This window comes from Python bivittatus, unplaced genomic scaffold (assembly GCF_059951505.1).
Source record: "Python bivittatus isolate LINGU-HERP-01145 unplaced genomic scaffold, Pbiv_v1 ctg000140_np1212, whole genome shotgun sequence".
Classification (NCBI taxonomy): Eukaryota; Metazoa; Chordata; class Lepidosauria; order Squamata; family Pythonidae; genus Python; species Python bivittatus.
This window is the reverse complement of record NW_028277043.1, coordinates 2,447,605-2,469,519: the sequence shown is the minus strand read 5'-3', so window position 1 is coordinate 2,469,519 and position 21,915 is coordinate 2,447,605. Positions and strand designations below refer to the sequence as shown.

The window sequence follows — 21,915 nt, the reverse complement described above, 5'->3', positions numbered from 1 at the left end:
CCTAATTCAGTAATCAGGTGAAGTGGGTTTTACGAACCCAGGACTGGCCAGCTTCTCAACCTGAAATTCTCCTGCCAAATTGGGGGGGGGGGGGGCGGCTTTGTGATGGCTTTCAGTAGTCATTATCTTGGAACTCCTATCATTTCCAAGGTGGCCATGCAGGTGAAATGCATCATAATGTGATGCTCACCTATTGTTATAGATGGTTCTGCTAATGCATCCCTTCTTAAAAGAATATGCAGGATTGTTTTTATTTATTGTATGCCCAAATGGTGGTAAGCGTGTGTTTCTAGGCCTACATATAGGACTATAGGCTAAGATTTGGGCAAGATGCTTCTTAACTAGTTCTATCTGAGCCTAGAGAGCAAGAAAGTTTGGGAGAGCTGTTTAAAGGAGGAGGAGGAGGAGGGGAGGGGAGGGGAGGGGAAGGAGGAGGAGGAGGAGGAGAAGGAGGAGAAAGGTGTTGGTGGTGGTGGTGTTGGTGGTAGTTAAAGAACCTCAAGTGATTATACAGGTACCATAATGCTTTGTTCTTAACCAGATGCACAAGTCAAGGCGCAGGGCAATGTTAACAATCACTCAGGTGAGCCACAGGGACAGAAGAAGACTCTTTTGCTCTCCAGGTCCAGGGTGAGAAAGAGTTAAAGAGCTCTTTGTCTCCATGTCTTCTGGGAGTGACTTGTGGGCCAAGAGCCTCTGACAGCTGCCAGGTTTAAAATATAGCCCCTTTGAAAAAAGCAGCTGCAGTGGAAAAGATGATGGTCTGAAGCCCACGAGAATTTTTGCTAACCTTTGCTGCACATTTCCTGCCGAGAGACACCAGAGTCTGTGCCCAGTGGCTGGTGTTCGTTTACAAGTCATTCCGGGAGCACACTGCTTTTTGCAGGAGAAAAGGAACAGAACGGAGGCAAAAAGGTCGTTGCACATAACAGCTTGTGGCTAAGCAGATTGTGATCTAATGAGATATCAGGGATAATTACAACCCAGAAGCAGTTGCTGAATTCTGAAGTGTTTGCAGCTCAGTTGTTCATTTATTCTTGTGCTGATCAAATGTTCTGGGCAAAGCAATCACTTTCAAACAACCGGTGGATGCTGACATTCTTCAAAAGCACAACAGGTTCCTCAAGAAGAAGGTAAGGCATCTCATTTTCCTCCTCAGATCAGCGACCTCATTCCATGATCTGAGGCAAACCTATTTGGTTCTTTGATCCCTGAAATCAATGAATGTGATTTTCCAAATGGATGGTTGAAATTGGATCAGATCTGACTCCCACAGATCCGGTGGCTACCTTCCCTTGCAACATGTGAGTTGTATGAATACAGCTTGGACACTCCTCCAAGTACAGAAAGGGGCAAGCAAAATTCTTAATTAATCCTTTCCACCAGCAAAAGTTCTGGGTATCTTGTGCAGGATGGAAAGACAGTAGCTGTTGGGATTTTGTTTACAAAAATGGGAGATTTAATAAAGCAATAACTAGGGTCTTGATGTCAAGCCCCTAACATCAGAATCCAACTCAGAAGGAAAGATTGACAAGGAGTCTCATAGTTACACTTGTTGTCATGAAGCTAAAGATTTGATATACTGGATTTTGGAAACTGAATAAGCCATACCTCTAGAACTTTTTAATGAATTCATTAAGATGATGTTTGCTCCTCTCTTTCCCAGAGTGCAAGACCGAAGGGCTAACCCACCTTTCCCCTGAAAAATACATCTGCTCGTTAATATGTTTGAGATATTCCTATTTCTTTTGCAGCCTCCAAGATTTCTCTTACACTTGCTGTAATTCGACACAAATTTGCAACAGGCTGCACTAGACAGCATCTAAACTGTACTCCTTGAGGGCTGCTTCCATTCCCTTTAGGAATACAGATGGTATATCAGAGACCAATAATATCAGCCACAAGTCTTCCTTCCCACTCCTTCCCTGCCCTGATGTTTAATTATTACATCCATTAAAGAGTTTTAAGACAATGGGAAGCTTGCAAATATTAAATAATAATAACCACCTCCTCTAGGGATATTTTATTTTGAGCTTACTTTTGACCAGTCTGGATATCATTGTTGCAAAATTAGTAAGGAGCTACAGCAACACTCTGTTCTGGGAAGTGTTTCTCCTCCTTAACAGTTGTGGGCTTTTTAAAGTAGAAAAGGGAATCTTTTTCCCTATTTGACTCTGTTCTGAAGCAGACAAGAAGTTGGAGATGATGAACTCTGCTTGGCTACTGTTCTTAAGCCTCAGAAATATCCTTCCTGTTTTCTTTCTCCTCTTTAAAATGTTTTGCTTCGTGGAGGTTTTCTGCTCAGTTAAGGAAGAATCTGCTTCGCCAGCTCTCTTAGCCTGTATAACTGCCGGATGCCATGTTTGAAGGTGGTTTTTTTTTTTTCTTTTCTTTTAAGGAAAAGGAGAAAAAGCAACAACTTTTCTGTCTGACAAATCTGGACTGGGGAGAAGACCAAGGAAAGCGGCAGAGAGGATGCACCATTTGGGGGAAAGACCGCTCCTTCCAGGTGGCATTTCAACCAGAACCAGGATCTTGTCTCCCTGCAAGATGGTTCAAATCTAGATGATTGCACATTGCAGAGGGCACTCGTCTTGGTACATCCAAGTTGCACTAATGTATTCTGGCTTTTTTTTTTTTACATTCCTGTTTGTGTTATCCACCCCTCATTCTTAACCCAGCTGTATTAAACTATTCTTTTCTCCCATTTCAAAATGGAAAAAGGATCCAGAAGGGCTGAGATTATTTAAGGTTAAATCATGGCCCTTCTGCTCAGCTGGGTGGCAGCACTTAGCTGACCTTGCGCTGATCTTGAAAAGTCAGCAGAGGCAGTCCTGGGATGGGAGACCACTCAGAAATCCTACACGTTTTCCCCAACTTAGTCTGGGGAAGTCCTGGAAGAAGGAAATTGAAAAACGCTTCTGTACTGTTGGCAAGAAAACGACATGGATGTGACACGTAGTGACCAACAGTTAGTTCATTGGCTTTATATCCTGCAATTCTTTTTATACAACCCCTTAAGGTAGCTTGCAGCCATTAAAATAAAAATTATAAGGCAGAGTTGAGCTCAGATCAAATACAACATTTCTTACTTATTTGTACGTTACTTCCAGGGGCTGAGGCCGAAAAAAAATGCTGAAAATGATTTCCCCTGCTTTGTACTCATGGAGAAAACTCAGGCTGAATTAATAGGATGAATGGCTTTATTTTCTAGGCATTTGATCTTCTAGTTCATTGATAGCAAAAGATGAGAACTCAGATAGCCAAATTGGCTTATACCATTAGGACACTGAGGTGCCCAGCAACAGGATCCTAAAAGATCTCCAAAACTGAGCCAAGATAGTAGAATGGGAAATCTATACCTACAAAATGAGAGCAAGGGTGCTACCCCAAAACCAGTACTAAGAATTATTTTATTTCTGAATCTATAAGTAGTATATAGCCATCATAACCTGAACCCATTGATAGCCTTCATCTTTCTAATCCATCTGAGCTGGTCGCTATTCTAAAAATTGTTCCAGAGCATTCCAAGATCAGCGACTTCATATGTAGTCTGATGCCTGGGTTGCTTAACCCTCCCTCTAATCAGCCATAGATGGCTGGGTTCATACAAATGTATCTGAGTGTGTGTGTTTCATCTTATGTTTGTCACCCAGAGCTGCTATGGTGAGATGAACAACCATGTAAGCCAACAGACGAATAAACAAACAACTAAATAACCAAATTAGCTACCGTTTAAGTGCATGGCTCAGGAAGCCCACTGTGAACGATCATGTCGTTCTTGACTTAAACCATTGTTTAAATGGTTTCCCAACAATTTAATATGGTCTCCTTTCAAGGGGCGATCTGGAGGACTGGAGAATCTGAAGACGGTCTCAGGGCGAGAAGACCGATTAATGACAGTTTGGGCTTGATAAGGGGTGGAGGATTGGATGTGGATGGTTATAGGCGACTAGATGGCAGTTTAAGATGCCACTAAGTGACTGGACCTGCAAAGGACTCTGTCAGGGACTGAGAAGGCTGGGCAGATGGTCCTTGGTTAGTCCATGGTCTCCTGAAAGACACCACGGGGTGGTGGAATCTGCAAAGTGAGCCAGGAGTCACGTATCAAACCTGGGATTTGGGTTTTCAGCTGGCGGTTGCACTGCCAGATGGAGGGGGGTGGGATGGCAGCATGGGGGGACTGTTCCACTGTTGTTCAGATGTTACCATCAGGAAGTTTTTCCTTCTACTTAAATGGAATCCAGGTAGCTGCAACTTTTACCTGTTATTTCTGGTCCTAGTTTCTGTGGCCATGGAAAATTGCTCCTGACATCCCTGTGACATACTTCTATGTTCCTGAATGCTGCTATTGTGGCTCCCTCCTTTCTCCAGCCTGAACCACCCAAGCACCTTCAGTGAGGCCTCATAAGGCAGGTCCTCAAGTTCCTGTACCATCTCTGCTGTCCTCACTGAACCCTCTCCAACCTTTCAGCATCCTTGTGGAGATGCGCTGCCCAGAATCGTAGGCAGGATTCCAGATATGGTGGCTCCAGTGCTGGGTAGAGAGGAATAATGGCTTCATTCATCTCTGACGTAACGTTTCCTCTAATACAGCTGGAAATGTTCTAACCGCCAATGCACACTGCTGGCTTTTGTTCAGCTTGTCGTCAGTGACCACACCTAAATCCTTCTCAGATGTCATGTTTCCAAGCCATGAATCCCCCAGGTGGTTGTGTGAAGGTAGCAATTCTGTTCATAGCCCACCCAAACAAATCTGTGTGATCTGCCTTCCCCCTTGGTTCCCTGCCCCCCAAAACCAAATACTGTTATTGCTCCATTTTCAAACAGGCATGCATGAAATATAAAAGAAAAAGAAACAATTTACCCTACACAAAAACAAAAGGAAAGAGAAACTTTAAACAAGAAAATACAAAGAACAAATAAACTAACAAGAAACCCCTGTAATTGCAACTATATTACAAGGCCACTTGATTTTGTAAGTCTTTAACAAGAAGCTTTTAATGTTGAACCAAGCCTGCTCAAAAAAAGTCCCCAAAGGGAGAGATAATGTGATATTTTCTGATTAAGCGAATATAAAATTTTCTCAAAAACGATTAAACCACACATCCCTGAAATCCAACCCTTTATCTCTGGAATTAAGAGTATTTTTCCATCTCCTAAGAATGATTCTTTTTGCTATTGTTAGAGCATGAAAAACCATGAGCATGAACATATTAAATTCCAAGTAGTCGTTATATAATTCAGTACAATATACACATCTTTAAAAACCAGTTTTCTCAATAATTCTGCCAACAGATTGTATAACATTCAGTGCTGTAAAAAGGATGTAAGGGAGAACCTGACCTTAACATATGAGTTAGAGTGCCCTCATAAGTCTTGCAACACCAACACAAATACCACCACCCTCTTGGCTGCTTTTACTTTCCCATTACCAAGTCTTCCCCAGCATCCATCCATCCATCCATCCATCCATCCATCCATCCATCCATCCATCCATCATCTTCATCATCTATCGATCAATCATCTCTATCATCTCTATCATCTATCTATCTATCAATCACCTCTATTTCTATTATTACCTGTATCAATCCATCATATCTATCTATCTATCTATCTATCTATCTATCTATCTATCTATCTATCTATCTATCTATATCAATCTACCATATATCTATCATATCTATCTAAATTTACTGGCTGCCCAGCTCCATGGTTGAACAGCCTTAACACCGACTCAGGAGTTACTGAGCCCAGACCCGACCCATTTCTCAGAGGTCCTGAAATTACACGTGACCCTCTGGCTGGGTTCGCTTAACCACAGCATGCAGAGTCCATGTTAAGCATCAGGTTTGCACAGCACCAGAAGCAGAGGTACATCCAGGGTACGCTTTAAAAAGTCAGGATGGCAGCCATAACCATAGAAACGAAGCTCCGCGTCAGTTGCACCATTGCAGCTGCCATCTTGACTTTTTTAACCGTACCTGGATATACCCTTGAGAGTAAGCCGGGGCTTGCAATCCACCACGGGGCAGGCAAAGGTCTGGCAGTTAGTCCAGACTTGAAAGCCTCGCCAGGAATGGTTCATGCCAGACATTACTCCCAAAGGGGGCTCGGTTTGGGTCTGTTCGTGTGAACCCAACCAGTGTGGTCAGAGCGCCGCGATCCAGCTTCCCGCGAGGGGAGGCTGACGGCTCCAGAAAGCCCAACCCAGGGCCAACGCGTTGTGGGAATGCGACCAGCCCCCTTTCCCCCCAGGCTCTCCCCGGGCGCCGCCGAGCCTGCTCGTGCGCCGCCCCCCAGGACGCGCACCGGCTTCTTCCCACGTGCTCCGCGCCTTCGTCCTCGAGGACGCCGAGAGTCCCTGTCCCCCCCGAAAAGAGGGCGCCCCCGCGGGAGCCCCTCCCGGCCCCCTGGCTCCGATCCAGCAGCGGGCGGCGGCGGCGGCAGCTGAGAGCCGGAGCGGGCGCGGCGGCCGCGCGAGGGGAGGAGAAAGCGCGGAGGAAGGGGGAGCCTTCGGAGCGGAGCGGGCGGAGGAAGGAGGCGTGCGGAGCGCCAGCCGGCCATGGCAGCACTAGCGGCGGCTGCCGGCAGGAAGGGAGGCGAGCGCCGGGGGCGGCAGCGGCAGCGGCAGCAGCTGCCGTCTTCGCGCATCTGATTGGCCCCGGCCGGGGAGCCGCCGCGCCCGGGCAGCTCGCGGGGAGGCGGCCAGGAGCCTTGGGGACCCGCCGCGGAGGAGGAGGAGGAGGAGGATGCAGGCGAAGAAGTCCCACGGCTCCTCGACGGGCGGCGGCGGCGGCGGCGGGGCTGGCGAGCTGCAAGGGGACGAGGCGCAGCGCGCCAAGAAGCGGAAAAAGAAGGGCTCGCGGTTCTCCAGCATCCAGATCTTTCTGGTGTCCGAGTGCGTCCTGATGCTGGCCCAGGGCACTGTGGGCGCCTACCTGGTGAGCGGCAGGCGAATTGGGAACGCGGGGGGGGGGGGGGGGAGATCGGCCAAGCTTGGGGGAAGGCACGAGGGACCAGGCCGGGGGGGGGGGCTGTTGGCGAGGCTGAGGTCGGTCCTGTCGCACTGCAAAGACTCTCCCGACCCGGGGCGAGGGGCTTGTTTGCTCCTGCCCCGCCCGAGAGCTGGGAGCTCAGCCCAGGCTGCAGAGGCGGGCGAGGGACTGAGTGGGTGCTTCTGCCCGGCGGCTGGCGGTGCGCCCTGTCTCTCTGCCGCTTCCCCGCGTCTGTGCCAGGCTTGCAGGAGCGCGAAGGTGCTGCGAAGGGGCGTGTTTGGCGCAGGTTGCCTTGACTGACACCGCCGGCCAGACAGGCGCAGCTCCCGGTCCCGCTGCCCGTTCGGCCGCGCCGCGCCTCGCCTCGCCTCGCCTTCCTCCGGCCAGCCCGCCGCGCTCTCGGCTGAGTGGGGAAGAGCCCTTGGGCGGCTTAGCCCCGCTCGGACCGGCGGGCAGGGGAGAGTTAGGCGGAGTTACCCCAACTCAAGGGCGCCGCCTCCCCGAAGGTGGCCCGCGGCCCGCCCTCTGCGCGGCTCGGAGAACCACTTTCTGAAATGCGCCCTTGCTAAGTGGAGATTTCTGCGCTCTGTTGGGTACCTTTATTAACGGGCTCCGGCCACCGATCCCCTCCAAAGGGAACAAGGGCTTCCCGAGTCCCTCGGTGGCCGAACTGAAATTGGCCCTTGCTCGTGAGAGAGGAGGAGGAGGAGGAGGAGGAGGAGGAAGGAAAAGTCGTGAGAGGTGCAGAGTTGATAAGGTGACCTCCGGATTGCAGTTCACTTCAGCTGCAGGTCAGATTGCAGGCTTGGTACCGAACTGGCCCGTCTGGAGAACTTCAGCATAGTTTATTAAATTAATTCAGTTTCTAGTCATCCAGAAACTGACCACAGGGGCTGGGTTGGAGCAACTTGCTCAGTTAAAAGGGGTGGCCGGCTAGCGTTTGGTTCAGCACATCCTGCAGACCAACTACGGTAATTGGATACTTTCGCTTAACTGAGTTTGACAGATATTTGGAACTGTAGTTCCCACAGCCCCTTGTCCCTGGCCATGCTGCCCCAGACAGATTGGACTTGACATTCAAAACTTCCGGGGGCAACCGCTTTATGTCAACCCCATTCTCTTTATCATCATTCTGCCCCTTCCTTTCATTTCTTGTCATTTTAATGTCTTGTTTTTCATCTTTTAAATAATTTGTAAACCACCCAGAGTCTCTGGGAGTCAGGCAGCATATACATTTATTTAATAATAATAACAATAATAATAATAATAATAATAATGACAACATTTATTTAATAATAATAACAACGACGACACGGCAGTTGTTTTCAGGCCTGCCTAACAGGGCCGTTGTAAAGCTACCCTACAAAATGTAAAGTGTTTCCAGCAAAAACGTAAAAGTCCTCTCTGCGCTAGAAGTCAAAATGCCAAAGTGTACTTAAATTCATCTCTTTATCCCCCCACTTTTTTTTCTCTGATGTCTTCGCCTTTGAAATGCAAAGCATCAGCTGACTTGGGGGGGGGGGAAACTTGCTTGTCCCTGATAACAGCTACTAATCTTCAGAGGCTTCACAGCCGAGAAATAAGTATCATCATCACTTGCTAATGTCTGTAGATCACACTGCTGTTTAAAGGCACCAGAGGGGAGATTGGCAAAAATAAACAAACAAAGAAATAAATAAATAACTGTAAGCTCTCCGGGGCAGAGACCCTTGCATTTTCGCTTACAGTTCCCTATGTTCATTGAGGACAATGCGGTGATCCTTGTTTCATCCTCCTGAACTTAGTGCCTTCCAGATGTGTCGGGAGTACAGCTCCTGGCATTCCCAGCTCGCCCAGCCTTCAGCCACATCTGGAAGGAACCCATCGCGGGTTGTGCTTCCTAAGCCTGGTGAGCTTTTAAAGGTGAGCTTTTAAAGGTGAGCTTCCCAGAAGACAGGGACTTACAAGAGCCATGGAGAGAGAGACATTGAAAAACAGGGCGGGCGAGAGAGGGAAGATGCATTTTTGCAGACCCTTGGCTTGAGCATCTCTAGTGAGGTCTACTTCCCAGCAACTGTTAACATATTTGGTGCTGTCAAAGCGAGTCAGTATTTGCTCTGGGGTTACCTCTCTGTGTGGGAAAAGAGTAAGGAAAGAATAGATACAGGCATTCAAAACTAGACAGGGAAGGAAGGGCAAAGGAGCATAGGGTTAGCTGGGGGTTGATTGCCCTGCTTGGAGACTGGATGTTTGGGTCCCTGAGAACTGGAAAAGGAGGGGACAAGAGAGCTTTTTCCTGCCGGTTTCGTTTTCCCATCCTGGAACCAAATGGCAGTGGGACTGTTGTGAAGACAGGGTGCCCCGTTGCGCCTTGGCGTTTCAGTGTCTGAGGCCAGTTCATAGCAAAGAGCTGTGCCCAGGGTGGTTGGTTTAGCCAAATGGGGTAAGGAGAGGTGGCAGACTCCTCTGGTCGGTTCTTGCAAAAAACCAGTGGAAAGTATTTTAAGAAAGGTACTTTGCAACACAGAACTGGGCTCGGCATTTAAGTATTTTATTCATTGCAATTCATTTTCTACTTGATAAAGTACCTGGGCAGCTGCCAAGTGGAGTTTAAAGCAACCAACCCTTAAAAGCATAATTTAAAGAAATGAAAATATGTGAATATGGCCTCTAAGGATGAATGGACGTGGAGAGCACCATGATGGGATCTTAGTCCTGTGCAAAAAGTGTGAGAGGCTTGGGTTGGTTTTAACTTTGTGCATTCCTTCTGTTCTTATTTATTTGAATCCAGTTGAACGGCTTTCTCTCCTTCGTTGTCCAAAGTAATCACAGAATGAAACACCACAAACTTTGGTCCAGAGACAGGCTCTGTTTGACAGGCTTACAATTTGAAAATTATGCCTCAGTATCATGTTGGGTGATGTCATAGTTGTGTCCTTACCGGGTGGGAAAGTTCTAGTCTTATTGAAGAAACTCCGTAGGATTTAATTAATTTGAAATCTCCCCATCTGAACGCTTGTTCCCTTTCTTAGATAGTTTTCATTCCCTTTAAGTCACATTTTATTTTAACCTGAGCTGCCAGAAGCTTGCCCAAAATAGCATGTCATTCCACGCTGCTTTAGAATAATGAATGCGCTGGCTGCTTTTTTCTTTCTTTTTTTCCCCTTTGTATGTCTAATGTTAAGTGGTAGAAAATTATTATTTTGCCCTCTAGCTGAAGGTAAACTCAGAATTTCTATAGCCGTTTGCTCTGTTTCTTCTTTGGTCTCACTGCCCCCCAATCTTACTCTGACTCCAAATTTTTCTGGTGTCTTTTGCCTGAGAAATTGAAACCTGTTTTGAACGTTCGGAGCTGTTGCAGCAGCTTTAATAAGAGATAACACCAAAGTGTTAGCCTCTAGCCTTTTACAGGTGGTGCAAGGCCTGGGGTACATCTCATTATTTAAAAATCTGGAATTTTTCCCACTTTTTTTTTTTTTTTTAACCCAAGAGCGTTTTTAACAATCCCATTTAAACCTACCTATCTTGTCCAAGAAAAATCTATAAAGTTGATAAACAAAATCCTGATGATGGTTTTCTAATGAGTTGAAGTGGTTCCCAAGACAAGTAGCCGTGCTGCGGTGGGACTGTACAGCTTGCGCTGCAAATGTAGTTTCTCCCTGCTCTTGACGTGTAACCGATCAAAAGAAGGATGTATGAAATGAGACCTTCTTTGTAAGCGCTACCCGGGCATTTTGTATTCTGACTCTGAAGGGTTAGTAGGTAACATCATCGTGAAAACGGTCCCCTGATGCTGACATGGGCAGAAAGCTTCTGTTGGTACCAGTGAAAACTGGTTGAAAGTTGATGAATTGGATCTTCCAGCAGTCTCAGCCAGTGTGAACTAATGGGGCAGGATGTTGGGAGATGTAGTTCATTAACATTTTCTCTCTGCACTACAGAATTGCAGCTGCCGAGGGAGAGAGTAGGATTTTAATCAGGACCGAGTGGGACCTGTGGACTGGATGTGACTTATGTTTACAGGGCAAAAATGGGAGTGTTCATTGGTTTCGTGCAAACGACATCACATCTCCTTCGGACATAACGTTATATCCTTGCACCAGGAAGAGACTGGTGATGCTCTTTTAAAGGCAGCATTGCTGTCTTTTTTCTTTCTTTCTTTCTTTTTTTTAACGCTTATTCTCCCAGAACAACGTGCTATATAAAGTCTTTCCTTGTGGGTTCGCCGCTTGGCTCTGATTTAGAAATGGGAGACAAGTTAGGAGTCTGGGAAGGAGCAGAAACCTTGTTGGCTGGGGTAATGAATGGCAGCAGTAGCAGGGAGACAAGGCCAGGCTTTCTGAGTTCAGAGAAGTAGCCTAGCTGGGGGAAAGGGGCGGCTGTTCTTCCTATCAAATTGGAGTGCGTGGCATTATTTCTTCTTTATTGCCTGGCTGGCAACACGCAACGACAGCTGGGAAGATGCAAAAAGGAAATGTGTCAAGAACTGATCTGGTTTCACCAGCCCTAAAACAATTTCAGGGGAACTTATTTTGGGTGGGTTTGGGGAGAGCCGAACCGACCCAGGGATTCTTCACTGCTACATTAAATATATAGGCCTGGGCATTTACAGCACAAGGGGGCAAGCAGCGTCATGCACCTTCTGATGCCGCCCATGTAGTTCATGCCGTTTGCTGATGATGTCGTAGCACGTGGATTATGTTCTTGCTGTGGCTGTGCGACCACTGAACCAAACCCATTAAAGAAATAGTGGGTTCATTCTCATAACATCCTGCGTTTAGTTAGGGTTCACTCAGGTGCTTTTGTTGTGTATGACTTACAGAATTATGTGAACATACTTTTTGAGTTAGTTTTATCACTCATGGACCACAGACCTCTTGAGTGATCGAGGCCGATATCAATAGGCCCATCTAAGGCAGCTACAAGATAGCGTTCGCTGGATTTCCTTTTCTTTTCTGTTAACTTAATGCCTTTGATTTCTCTATCTTGCTCTTTTCTGCATTCTGTTTACCCTGGAAGGGAATAGTGTGGTGGCCTGTCTGCATGAATACATGCATGTATAAATTATTGTGTAAATTTGATAAGTGGGATGAACATGCTTGGTGAAAGCATTCTGTGTGTTATTTATAAAGTTAGTCTTGTCTTTGACAGTGATAGTCAGAGTCAAATGTGTTTTTGAGTTGTGTGCAAGATAGTTTTAAACATGATTTACCATTTATGAAATATTTTTGCTATGCCCTAAAAAGAAGGAGGAGGAGGAGATGGAGGAGGAGGAGGAAGAGGAAATAAGTTAAGCCATTTTTTATTCATTCTTGGAACAGGACATAAAGTTGCAATTTCCACATAATGCACAAAAGGCTTTTGTACCATGGTGGCATAGTATCTTATTTAATAAAAACATTCATGCTTTTCCTTCCAGTAAAATCAGCTAACTCTCAAGATGAACCCCAGCATTCCAAAACTGCAATTATTATTGACTTGTAAATTCAGAAAGAGAAGAAACAGCACAGCAGAAAATTGAATCAACAGTGTGGGGTTTTTCTTTTTCTGCATAGATACAAAATGTGGAAACTGTTTCTGAAAGTCTTCGTTTTTTAAAAAAACTTGGAAAATAACCGAGACAGAGTAATCTTTCCTGCCTGGCCCTGTTAGCAATGCAGCGTGTCTGCACTTCCGTGTTTTTTTCCTCCTGACGTAGCCTTGGTAACAACTCGAAGAGAACATCTAACAAAATGGCCCAGCCGAGAGCATTCTTGTGTAGTCTCGCAGTTGCTCTGAGGAGAAATTGTTCTTCCCTAAAAAGGATGCATGGTGTCGTGCCATGTCCAGATTTGCTTATGGTGATGGCTGTCCCACCGTGCCAGATTTGGAGAGAGCTTCACGTACACACCCTGCTATTTTTGTGTTCCCTTTAATGTTCTGTTTATACTTTGGTTTGACTCCTCTTTAATTAGCCCGTAAGCACTTGGAAAATAGACATTAGTGCTGAACAGGGTTTTGCTGGCAAAGATCCAGTAGAGGTTAACTTCATAATGCAAGTTTAGCTTAAGCTTGGTCCTTATTTGCCTGGTTACCTTTGGAGAGGGGAAATAGCCTCCAGGTGATCAGGACAAGGAGCCAGAAAAATATCATTTGTTTTGGGCCAGAAAAAGAACTGAAATGCATTGTCCAGGAGAAGCAAGCTAGAACTGTTCTGTGGGTTCCTAACTCCTGTGTCTTATGTGTTTAAAATTAAATGAAATAAAATTCTGCTTCCCAGAGCTACGTTGAATCAATTAGCATAGATAAAAATGGATAAAGTAGACCAGTTGAGCTTCATATTGCTCAAAGGCTGAGGAGTAAAAGAAGACAGGAGTCTTCCCTTGGCCACTCTTGATGTCATTTTGGTTGGTGGAATTCTTGGAATTGTAGACCCAAAAGCTTTGGAGGGAGAACATTGGTTAGGGAGAGCTGTTACTTGGAGTTGCAGAAGTTTAATTGAATTGAAATGAACTTTGGAATTGTTCCTGGCAATAGACAGGAAGTAGAAGAATTTGTTGAAATACCACCAAGATGTATGTGAAAATGGAAGACGGAAGCAAGGTTTTGTGGCGTTCTCTGGAGATAAGGACCTGGAGATTGTGTAGATCAGTGTTTCTCAACCTTAGCCACTTTAAGATATGTGGACTTCAATTCCCAGAATTCCCCAGCCAGCATGGCTGGCTGGGGAATTCTGTGAGTTGAAGTCCACATATCTTAAAGTGGCTAAGGTTCAGAAACACTGGTGTAGATGATGTAGTAGTCAAAATGTTGGACTGGAACCCAGGTTCAAGCCCATCATTAGCCCTGAAAGCTCACTGGATAATTTTGGCTCAGTTTTTCTCTCTCAGCTGAACCAATCTTACAGGGTGGTGGTTGTAAAGAAAAATTGGAGGGAGGGCAGGATATAATTGAACAAAAAGGAAAACGAACACTCTTTGGCTGTGTTCGTACAGCAAGCCTAACTAAGTGAACTCTTAAGACAAAAGTGATTGCATTCACCCAACATAAGCAAGATGGGTTAACTTTGATTTTCTGTGTGTGCCATTTAACATATTGTGTGAACCCAGGCAAACCATAAATTTAGTTAATTTATGGTTCCTGGTATTGTATAAACTCAGAAAATGGGTCAGTTCAGTATCCAGATTAAGTGCGTTGTACAAGCCAAGTATTTTTCCTTGGTCAAAGGGGCACATTCATGCACCTTCTTGTAGTATTTAATTTAAATACTGCCCATCTTTCTTCTAGCTGCCCATCAACTATGCTCTGGGCCTGAAACTCCACCTTAGAAATGAGTATCAATGTTATTGAGTATTCACGTTTGCTCCTAACCACAATGATACCAAAATGTCATGATGTAGTAATGCAAGCTCCGCCCTTTTTTGCACCACAACTTTGCACACAACTACATCAAGGGCAGAGTTTACATCGTGACATTGCGATGCACATTTTGTCACCCCCCCCCACCCCCACAGACCACAACCTCTAAAAATAATCATGGTTATAATTGGCGTTGAGTGTACACATGGGGAAAAAATGATTCCTTTTTCTGATGAACTGATCCTGTTGACCAAAAAGGATATTAGAAAGTTCTGCTTTTCTCTCTAAGTACCTACCAACATTTTACAAGAACAAGGAAGCACAGAAGCATGGGTGTATTGTAAAACTGAAAATTGTTCAGAAGGACTGATAAATAAAAAGAGATATTGAGTAAAAGATAAAGATTATCTTCAATGGATAAACTATAATTTAGCTTGTATACTTTTGCTAGAACTCTCCTACAACTAAAAACTTAAGTGGGATTAAGTTTAGAAGGCGATTGCCATGATGGATGGATGTAGCCCTTTGCAGAAGATGGGGGCATTGATCTTGAGGCCTTTGCCCCTTTCCAAGGTTTGTGGCCTCCCTAAAAGGGGCAGAGAAAAACAACTTTACGAATTCCAACATCTAAATCAACAAAGCTTGTATTCTTCAAGAGCAGAAGGCCAAGAACAAGGAACTGATGACCTTGAAGAGAAAGAGGAACACAGGCACCTAACAGAAATAGCAAGGAGATGGAAATCAAAAGATAAGCAGCAAAAGCAACAGGGAGCATTGCCAGAAGGTGGGTGGGCATAGTTTTCATTCGAAGAAGGCCAAGGCAAGACTTGTTCATCAGAATGAGAATCAGAAGTGAGACCCTAAAGGCCAACAGTCTCTTTCTGGAAAGGAACAGTTATTTCCATCTATAGCTGGGACATTAACCCCAGCCTAGTGATTACATTTGCAAACTGAAACATTTCACGGACTGAGAAGGTGGGAACATTTCTTGATTTGATAAATGCATCTAAGTATCTCTTTAAAAAGGATCAGCAGCGTAGACATGTGATGCTTCTCGTGTTCCAGGTCCCTAACTTGGTGCCCTCTAGATGCATTGGGACACCAACTTTCATTATTCCCAGCCAAGCTGGGGAAGTCCGATTTAAAAATAATGCAGGAGAAAGAAAAGCCAACCTGGCTGGGGATTCTGAGAGTTGTGGCGTAATCACCTTGGTGGGAGCAGAGTTGCGGGAAGCTCTTTTCAACTCTGGTGAGGGTGCTTTGAGAGGAAAGAGCAAATCTCTTTGGCCCTCACTTATGTACTTTTAACTGAAGACTTTTATCTAAGACCTTTGCATGCTAAAAGAAGCCTTCCAGTGTGATTACTGTGGTATGTCTAAAGTCCTTCAACCTTAACTTCTAATTGATTGCCAGCCAATTAAAGATGCCAGTAGAAGAGAATCTCTGTAGCTCAGGGTTGAACTGTGGTGGAGTCCTTGGTGCTCTCTGAGCTTGGTGGTTTCCCTGCAGACGTTTCATTACCCAACTAGGTAACATCACTATCTAGGTAACATCACTGAGGTAACATTGATGAGGTTACCTAGTTGGGTAATGAAACATCTGCAAGCAAACAACCAAGCTGAGAGAGCACCAAGGACTCCACAATTAAAGATGCTTTAGTGCATTGGTCATTATTACTCGGTTTATTCCTTAGTTTTAAATTCCTGTCCATTTGTTTATTGCTGAGCCTCCAGTACAACTGTCATCAGGAGAGGTTTAAAACTAGAGAACAATTTGGAAAGCTTAAACAATTCAAAATGAACACATTTCTTGCAACAGAAAATTGGAAATCCTGGGAGATTAAGCTGTTTGTAGCAATTTTCTGTCATCTTAATTCAGCCCTTCCTCCCCCATCTAATCAAGTCATTTTTTTTTTTTAGGATTAAATGATTGTTTCTCTCTACTTCTGCAAATGGAGAGCTCTATTCTACTCCTGCAGATATTTTTGTTCTCCTCATTTTTTCTCACCCTGATGCTAAAATCTTGGCTTAACCTAGGGTGAAATCATTCTTTGTACAGCCAGGAGCCAAATTCTTGGGTCAGATAGTTTCCAGGTTTCTTTTGTCGTTTGCATGGCAAAGAATCTTACTTCATTTTCTCCGTTCAACGTTTAGCCTTCCAGAGTGCAAAATAGCTGGAGCTGACCTAGTTGCATAGATTCCTCCTGGCTGGAATCAGGGGTGGGGGCTCACACTAAAAAAAAAGAAAAGAAAAAAAGCTGTCCAGCTGGGGATGTGTTGCTGAAAACAACAGCTCCATGTGTTCTTTTTGGTCATGGTTTTGAGCAAAAGTCTTTGAACTGTCCACTGTTGGCCACCAGCAGCTTTGAAACTTGCCATCTAACATGAAGGCAAAGAAGATGGGGAAGGAGCACGAGACATGGAAACATGGGATTAGTTGGGCCCTGTTTGTGGGGAGATCACATTGGAGCTGATTTCTGGCACTAAAGCCAATGTCTAGGATGGCCTTCCCCATCCAGGAGCAGACTACATGGGTGCTACATCCCATTAGCATGGCAGTGGCTTCACACATGAAAGATAGGACTTCAGTCCTAGAGACATTATTTTCCCTGAACGTGGCATTTCTTTGGCTGGTTTTACAGCAGGTCTTTGGGGCCACCAGGGTTTTGCACGCTGTCAGAGGTTGTGCTGCTTTGAACTTGCTTGCCAGACGTTGCGAAGGAAAAGCGCATGCTGTTGAGGTGAGCAAGGAAAATCAAGCCAGGGGGCTTCCTTTGAGCATGAACGAAATGGATGAGTTGATTAGGGATGGCGGTAAGGATTTCGTTGATAAGGTTGGGTGCAAAATGTATTAGAGATGTGTAGAATTCCAAAGGAATAGTTACAGCGCAGCTAGCCAGGTTCTGCGCTGCGGCGATGAAGATCCGTCACCATCGGATAGGAAGCTAGTTGAAAGGTTCTGCAGTAATGATTATAGTCAACTAGTATTTTAGTTTGCATTATCAGGTACCTTCACAATGTGTTTCAGAAGTATGACAAATTTTATTAGAATTGGTAATATTTTATTATTGTTATTTGATAGCTACTAGCTTAAACAAGGTCCTTAGGTAGATTTTTGCTTCTGTCGGTCAAAGACCGTATTAAATTCTACTATTAGATCTGCTAGTCCTTAATAGAGCAAGCTCCTGCTATATAGATGTATTTCATATAAGTCTAGACATTGTTAAATTCCATATAATTTTAGATATTATGATTACATTTTAGATGTCATCAAATTTTTGTCATTTTAGATGTTATTATATTTTAGGTAAGTTTCAGATACTACCTTACTCATATCTTAGACAGACTGCTTCGTCTGAATTCTACCTATGGTTTTGTGCCAGGTTCCTTTATATATGTATCCTAAATATGTATTAAGTGTTTTCTTAGTTTTATAAGTGAACATAGGTCACTCATGAACAAACTTCTTGTACTGGTCTAAGACTGTAATAAACTGTATCTATCTATCTATCTATCTATCTATCTATCTATCTATCTATCTATCTATCTATCAACCATAAGAATAAGAGGCAGGATAGCCCCCCCTCCCCCCAATTCCTGCTCTCTCCAATCGATTGGGGAAATGTACAGAAACAAACAATACATGTGCAGACACAAATTTAGAGTAAAAAAAAAAGGGGCAACTATGGTGACAATGGGGAATTTGCAACTGTTGTGCTATCAGTTGCCTCAAATTCACACCTCCTACTTCCCTTGCTGTGGTGAAGTATGTGTATCCTAAATACACCAAAGTGTGCTGTCATGTTGTCTTGGTCCTTTTAATCAGCAATTGCATTTTGAAAAAGTTACCACTGCCAGGATTGTAAAGTCATGCAAGTCAGGAGTGTTTTTTAGATACCCTTCTCTGCTTGGTGGGTCTTTGTCATTTTACTGTGTGTTTCTGTAACTTTACTTTTCATGTTTTAATTGTTTGAACAGATCCCCAAGAAATGTAACAGATAAATAAACAGAATGAGAAGGCACCAGGTTAAAGAAGATACTTTACAGCATCCATTGATTTACTTATACCTGGTGATTGCATTAGTTGATCAGTTCACATGTTGCATGTTCTCTGTACAATACTGTGTGGAGTTCGAGGCTACCACATTTGAGGACTATAGAAAGCTGGACAAAGATGCTGCCTTATTTCTTGGTTAGATTCCTATCCCACCTTTCCTCACTTCTTAGAACAACCCTGTGAGATAGGTTGGGCTGAGAGAATGATAGGTCTGAAGACACCAGGTGAGCTTCCATGATTGAGGTGGGTCTCCTGGTGCTAGCCTAACCCCTTAGCCCCTACCTGGGCCAGATAGTAAGGAGTCAGGTTAGAGGGAAAAAGGCAAGATTCAGAATTAACCAAAGAAGGAATCTGTCTAAAGGGTTGATGTTTAGGAAGAATCTTCAATGAGAGGCAATGCTTGGATTAAATCTTCACATTGGGCTGGACATGTGGCCTTCAGACATGTAGGCTACCACTGTAGTCATCCCTCAGCATTGATCATCCTGGCTAAGGCTGATGGAAGTTGGGGTCCAGTAGCCTTTGGAGAGGCAGCTGTTATCCACCCTTGTTTTATGGGGCCACATAAATTGGGGTCAGGTCAGGCTGGTTGCTTCAGGTCAGGCTGGTTGCTTCGGGTCAGGATGATATTTTTGAATACAGAGGTCAACTACCTAGCTTGAATGACAGCTGAACTGTAGACGGCTAGGAACCCCTGTATCTTCTGCAATAATTTTTATTCCACTAAACTAACAGGAAAAGAAAAATGACAGACATAAATAGTATCAGTGAAACAATAGCATTGAACTCACTCCAAAGGTCTCCTGCTTTATCTGATAAATGCCCCCAAATTGAGCAGATTCTCAGAAGTCCTCTGCCTTGCCTCATTTTTGGAGAACCCCCCCCCTTCAAATATTGGCAGAAAAGACAAATCATCAACTTGTTGCTGCATGTCAGGCAACAATTTGTCCTTCCAATGTTGTCCTTCCAAATAACTCTCCTGGCTCTCCCCGCACATACAGACCCATCACACTTTTTTTTTCAAGGTGAGCAATGTTACGCAAAGTACAGACGGTAAGAATAATAAGCTGAAAAAAATAAAAGGGATGGGGTAAGAAAATGAAAAGGAATAATAGCTAAACCGAGTTTGTACCAGATCATTTCTTATTCTTCTCCATACTGTCAAGGTCTTTGGCAGCTATCTGAACCCAAAGCAGTTTTTTTCCAAGGGTGATTCTCACGGAGTCTCTTTAGCAAGGTTTACTGAGATGGATGGTATATTTAGAAGAATTCCAGCAACCGATCTGTTTCCCTTTAGAACCAATATATCTCTGCGTACGTTAGCGTGGTGTCATGGTTAAGGTACCAGGCTAGAAACCAGGAGACTGTGAGTTCTAGTTTTGCCTTGGGCACAAAGCCAATTGGGTGACCTTGGGCCAGCCATACCCTCTCAGCCTTAGGAAGCAGGCAAGGGCAAACACTTCCAAAAAACTTGCAAGAAAAGGGCAGGGACTTGTCCAGGCAGTCGCCAAGAGTCAACTCTGCCTTGAAGGTACATACACATACATTAGGGCAGAGATTTCCTGATTTTCTCTTTCTAACAGCCTTCTGGCAGCAGTTCCAATTCACCAATAGTGGAGACGTTTGCAGATTCTGGGTCTGAATACTAACTGTTATGCATGGTTACGTTTTCATTTTGCCTCACACGTATACACTCCCCATTTTCCACTGCATTCAACTTCCTTTTACCTTTTTCCTGATGCATCCTACTCTCAATTCCAAATAACAAAGTGAGCTATGTACAGTTTCACTCTTTCGATAAGCATTCATTTCTTGGAATACACCACAGACTACCTGCTCCCTTTCTACCAGCATATACCCATGCTAACATTGCTCCATCCATTTCCCTACCTTTGGTAAATGTTCCACCGAAGTACCCAGTTTCTTCGGTCAACAGACTCCTGAGATCAACTTGGTACATGCATCTTGCTTCTTCCACACATTTTCCAAGCTCTTAGCCCATCCCTGAGTACAAGGAGAGTGGGTTTCTGCTAAGATTGAATTTGTTTATAGCTCATTCTTTTTGAACTATAGCCATGAGCTTCCAGTTGAAATGTTAAGCTGAAAGTTCACGTGGTAGATTGAAAATGTTGTGTATAATAATTCAGTCAAGATAGGCCTCACACACACACTTAATACACTGAGTTTATACTTTGCCAATGGACATTCCTTGTGTTACTGAGGGAGGAAACGGGCTGTATCAGCTTTCTTGATGCAAATGATTTTGAGGACTAGAGGCAACATTTGTCAAATGTATGTGTCATGCTGAGTTGGGTTGGCTTGAAATTTTACTGAATCCTTCAGGCTCTCTAGGATGAATTTAACACAACCATATCCATCTTAGACTTTGCCTGTGCATTGAGAGTGGCTTTTCTAGCAAGGCTGGAAAACTCCATCCTGAAGAAGCTGGTTTAAGATATGCCATATCTTAAGTGGATCTGGTGGTCTCATTCTTATTGTAAGTTACTTTGCATTAAACCCACATACACACTCTTGTGAAGCCTGTTTCATTTTGGGTACTGCAGGTATTTTAGAAGGGTAGAGCAGAGAGATTAATGTGTGCACGGAATGAATAATCAGGGTACTTATGCCTCTAAATGCAGAGGGTCTTGCATAACACACTTAAGTAGGTCAATTAAAGATCGAGGAGTGAATTTTTAATCCTGCTTAGGGTTTGTGGCTTGCCATCTTGCATGAACCCATCTCTCTTGGTTAGTTTTACAATTCACAATATTAAGCACACTGAGAAAATGAATTAATTAAGTCACTAGGTTAAGAAGCTGACGGTGAATACGTTCATACAACCTACCTAACCATGTCATTGAAGGAAACCGTGCCTCCATTTGCACAATATGTAAAGCTTGGTTAGTTTTTTAACTTTGGTTTACTTGGGGTGGGCTTAGTGTGGCACCCTAAGGTTTGAGACAGAAATCATCTGGCATCTCCTGTGATGAGAGAGTGAAATGGTTGAGTAAGGGAAATGGGCACAGTCAAAAACTGGAAGGTCTGACGTGGGACGTCAGTGCTGATAAAATACTGTTGGTGGAATACTTTTGGTATGTGATCATCCATTCCCAGGCAAGACTATTGCTGTCCTGTGTCCCAGACTCATTCATGCAACTTTTAATATTTTTAAGTTTTGAAAAATACAAGTAAATGAGAAGGGCCAAGGACCCATCCTGATTTTTATTTCCAAGAACGATTGTACGAAGATCTCAGGCTTTCAAAGATTCGATTATTAGAGTTATGATTAACTCTACAATAAAGCAGAGTTCTAGGATTTCTTGCTGTATCTGTTTCCTGATGTGTCCTATCTCAAAGAGTTGACAGATCCCCGCAGGGACCTATTAACATTCTTCGAAATAAAAATAGCAAGTGGCTAAAACTAGAAGTGTGTGTGTGTGTGTGAAGGCAAATCACAAGGACAGTGTTCTACCGATGCAATGCATTTTGATGAAAGAGCTCGATCCTGTGGATATCCTTGACTGATTGTAGCCTGATGCTG

General features: G+C 44.2%; 1 protein-coding gene and 1 long non-coding RNA gene across 3 annotated transcripts in view; both read left to right on the top strand.

Moving 5' to 3' along the window:
• Nucleotides 1-702: 702 nt before the first annotated feature.
• LOC148216456 (uncharacterized) lies at nucleotides 703-3,534 on the top strand. The gene is made up of 2 exons (XR_015795353.1): nucleotides 703-1,133; nucleotides 2,399-3,534. It is a non-coding gene; the product is annotated as an uncharacterized LOC148216456 (long non-coding RNA).
• Nucleotides 3,535-6,527: 2,993 nt separating this feature from the next.
• The window catches only part of SLCO3A1 (solute carrier organic anion transporter family member 3A1), a 124,868-nt gene continuing 109,480 nt past the window's right edge, over nucleotides 6,528-21,915 (top strand). Inside the window, exon 1 of one of the 2 annotated variants that reach the window (XM_088136436.1) lies at nucleotides 6,528-6,944. In XM_088136436.1, the coding sequence (XP_087992562.1) occupies nucleotides 6,753-6,944 (192 nt within the window). In that variant the 5' untranslated portion in view covers nucleotides 6,528-6,752. The remainder of the gene's footprint in view (nucleotides 6,945-21,915) is intronic. The other variant, XM_088136435.1, reaches the window with a different exon arrangement.